Source organism: Rhagoletis pomonella, unplaced genomic scaffold (assembly GCF_013731165.1).
Source record: "Rhagoletis pomonella isolate Grant_MI unplaced genomic scaffold, Rhpom_1.0 Rhpom_scaffold_00011, whole genome shotgun sequence".
Taxonomy (NCBI): Eukaryota; Metazoa; Arthropoda; class Insecta; order Diptera; family Tephritidae; genus Rhagoletis; species Rhagoletis pomonella.
Genome location: NW_023458565.1, coordinates 1,336,084 through 1,338,558, shown reverse-complemented (window position 1 = coordinate 1,338,558; position 2,475 = coordinate 1,336,084). Strand labels below are relative to the sequence as shown.

The window sequence follows — 2,475 nt, the reverse complement described above, 5'->3', positions numbered from 1 at the left end:
GAAACCGGTGGTGAACACTCAAAAAACGGCCCAAGAGGGCATAACATTAATGAAAAAAAAACGGAATAGATTTGAGTTCAAGCGGAGTAGAGGAGTAGATTTAAAATTTTTTCAAAAACCGGAGTAAATCTAATCTGATCTTAGTTAAGTCCAAACACTAGTAAGGAACGTTTTTTTTACATTTTAACGCTAATGACCCACAGATGGCGGGAAAACACAGGGTTGTATCAGACTTTCGACGAGGTTTCGAGTTGGTTAGCTTTTAACCATCTCAGTGAAATGGTTAAGTGCTGTCATTTTTATATGACGAAACTACGCTAAATGAAGTGGGTTATCGGGATAACCAACTCAACAGCCATAACTACGTGGTTAGCCCCGGTGGGGACATGGTATAACTGATTTTTATCGATTTTGCCCCCTTTCCATGGCGCAATAATTTCTCCATGCTCCCTTTCAAACTAAAAATTTTCCATCATATGAAAACTTTGTTGTTTACTTCATCAAAATTTTAATTATAAGTTCGCATATTTTTTTAAACAAAATAAAATATTTTGTCCGTACTACAAACAACTGGAGCATCAAATCTAAATTTAGAGTAGAAAGCGACGCCACCACTTACATCATAGCTCGCCCGCTTAAATGTTTCCAAAATGAATAACGGTCCGCATGCTATTCGCAATTTTTTTAGAAAATTTGTCACCTGCTTCTCTTGTAAGATTCAGTCGCTGGTAATCATAACTAATTTATTTTCTTAATTTGTTTCTCTCTTGCAGTGCAACAACAACATGTAGGCGCTGGCGGTACCTACACTCCGCCATCCCTAACGCACATTTACGCTCAAGGCGATATTTCACCACCGATATTTGAGCAAATTTTCAAGAACGCCCGCTTCGCTCAAGGCGGAAATGCCCTCTTTGAGGGTAAGCTATGTGGCAATCCAAAGCCATTCGTTTCTTGGACCCGGAAAGGCGCACCACTTCTCGAGTCACAAAAATTCCGAATGACCTACAACGAGGCCACCGGTGAAGTATCGTTGCTGATTAACCAAATTGGACCTGGTGATGAAGGCGAATACACATGCACCGCACGCAATCAATATGGCGAGGCCATATGCAGTGTTTACATCCAGCCTGAGGGCGCGCCTATGCCAGTGCTGCAGCCCGTTCAAAAGCTCGATAAGTCGTCGTACACCAACGGCTATTCGTACACCTCGATTGAGGAGGAGTTCCGTGTCGATACATTTGAATATCGCTTGCTACGCGAAGTGCAATATCGTGAGGCTATTACACGCCGTTCGGCTTACGAACAAGATCAACATTTAACGCAGGAATTGGACCGAACTTTGGGTCCTGCTCATGCACCACAATTATCTCAGAAGCCACGCAGCTCGAAACTTATTGAAGGTTCTGACGCCGTTTTTAGCGCTAAGGTGGGCTCTAATCCCAAGCCACGCCTAACTTGGTTCCATAATGGTCAACGCCTGGTAACATCGCAAAAATACGAAACTTCATATTCCAGTGGTATTGCTACGCTGCGGGTTAAGAACGCCACTTACCAAGATGCCGGCCACTATACGCTGCTCGCAGAAAATACCCAGGGTTGCGTAGTCTCTTCAGCCGTGTTGGCTGTAGAACCAGCTGCCGAAAGTAGTCACGAACCGAAGCCAGTGGATGTTACAGCAGAACAGTTGGAAGCTGGTAAAGCCTTGCCACCCACTTTCGTGAAGGGCTATGCTGATCGCGAAGTCACTGAGGGTCGCATGACTCGATTTGATTGCCGCGTCACTGGTAATCCTTATCCTGAAGTTGTCTGGCTGATCAACGGCCGTCCAGTCAAAGATGATGTATCACATAAGATTCTTGTCAACGAATCTGGTAGTCACTCGCTGATGATTACCAACGTCAGTCGTCTGGATGCGGGCGCAGTACAGTGTTTGGCACGTAACAAGGCTGGTGAGGTTGCCATCGAAGCGCAACTGAATGTGTTGGAAAAAGAACAGATTGTCGCACCACAATTTGTTCAAAGATTCAGCACAATGACCGTACGTGAAGGCGAACCCATCACTATGAGTGCCAATGCCATCGGCACCCCAGTGCCACGCATCACATGGCAAAAGGACGGTGTGCAAATTTCGTCAACTAATGAACGATATATAGGTATTGACGGTGGCGCCACCTGCTTGGAGATTCCACGCGTCACGGCCACCGACGCAGGCTGGTATCAGTGCACAGCACAAAATATTGCCGGCTCGACTGCGAATCGTGCAAGACTCTATGTAGAAGTTCCCAGAGAACAACCAACACATGAACAAAGACGTCTCAATTTACCGCGGCCAACGAAAATCATCGAACCAGAGTAAGTGCACTGAGTAAGCTAAACAATTACTTTCTACCATTTTTGTTTTTTCCTTTTTCATTACCAAAGGCCCGTACCTGGTCCAGAAATAATTTATTTACGCCATGTAGAACGCGCAAA

General features: G+C 45.1%; 1 protein-coding gene across 1 annotated transcript in view; it reads left to right on the top strand.

Moving 5' to 3' along the window:
• Positions 1 to 650: 650 nt before the first annotated feature.
• Positions 651 to 2,475, top strand: part of LOC118747098 (titin-like) — a 30,056-nt gene continuing 28,231 nt past the window's right edge. Inside the window, exons 1-3 of the mRNA XM_036481089.1 lie at positions 651 to 711; positions 774 to 2,355; positions 2,425 to 2,435. Of these exons, the coding sequence (XP_036336982.1) occupies positions 651 to 711; positions 774 to 2,355; positions 2,425 to 2,435 (1,654 nt within the window). The remainder of the gene's footprint in view (positions 712 to 773; positions 2,356 to 2,424; positions 2,436 to 2,475) is intronic.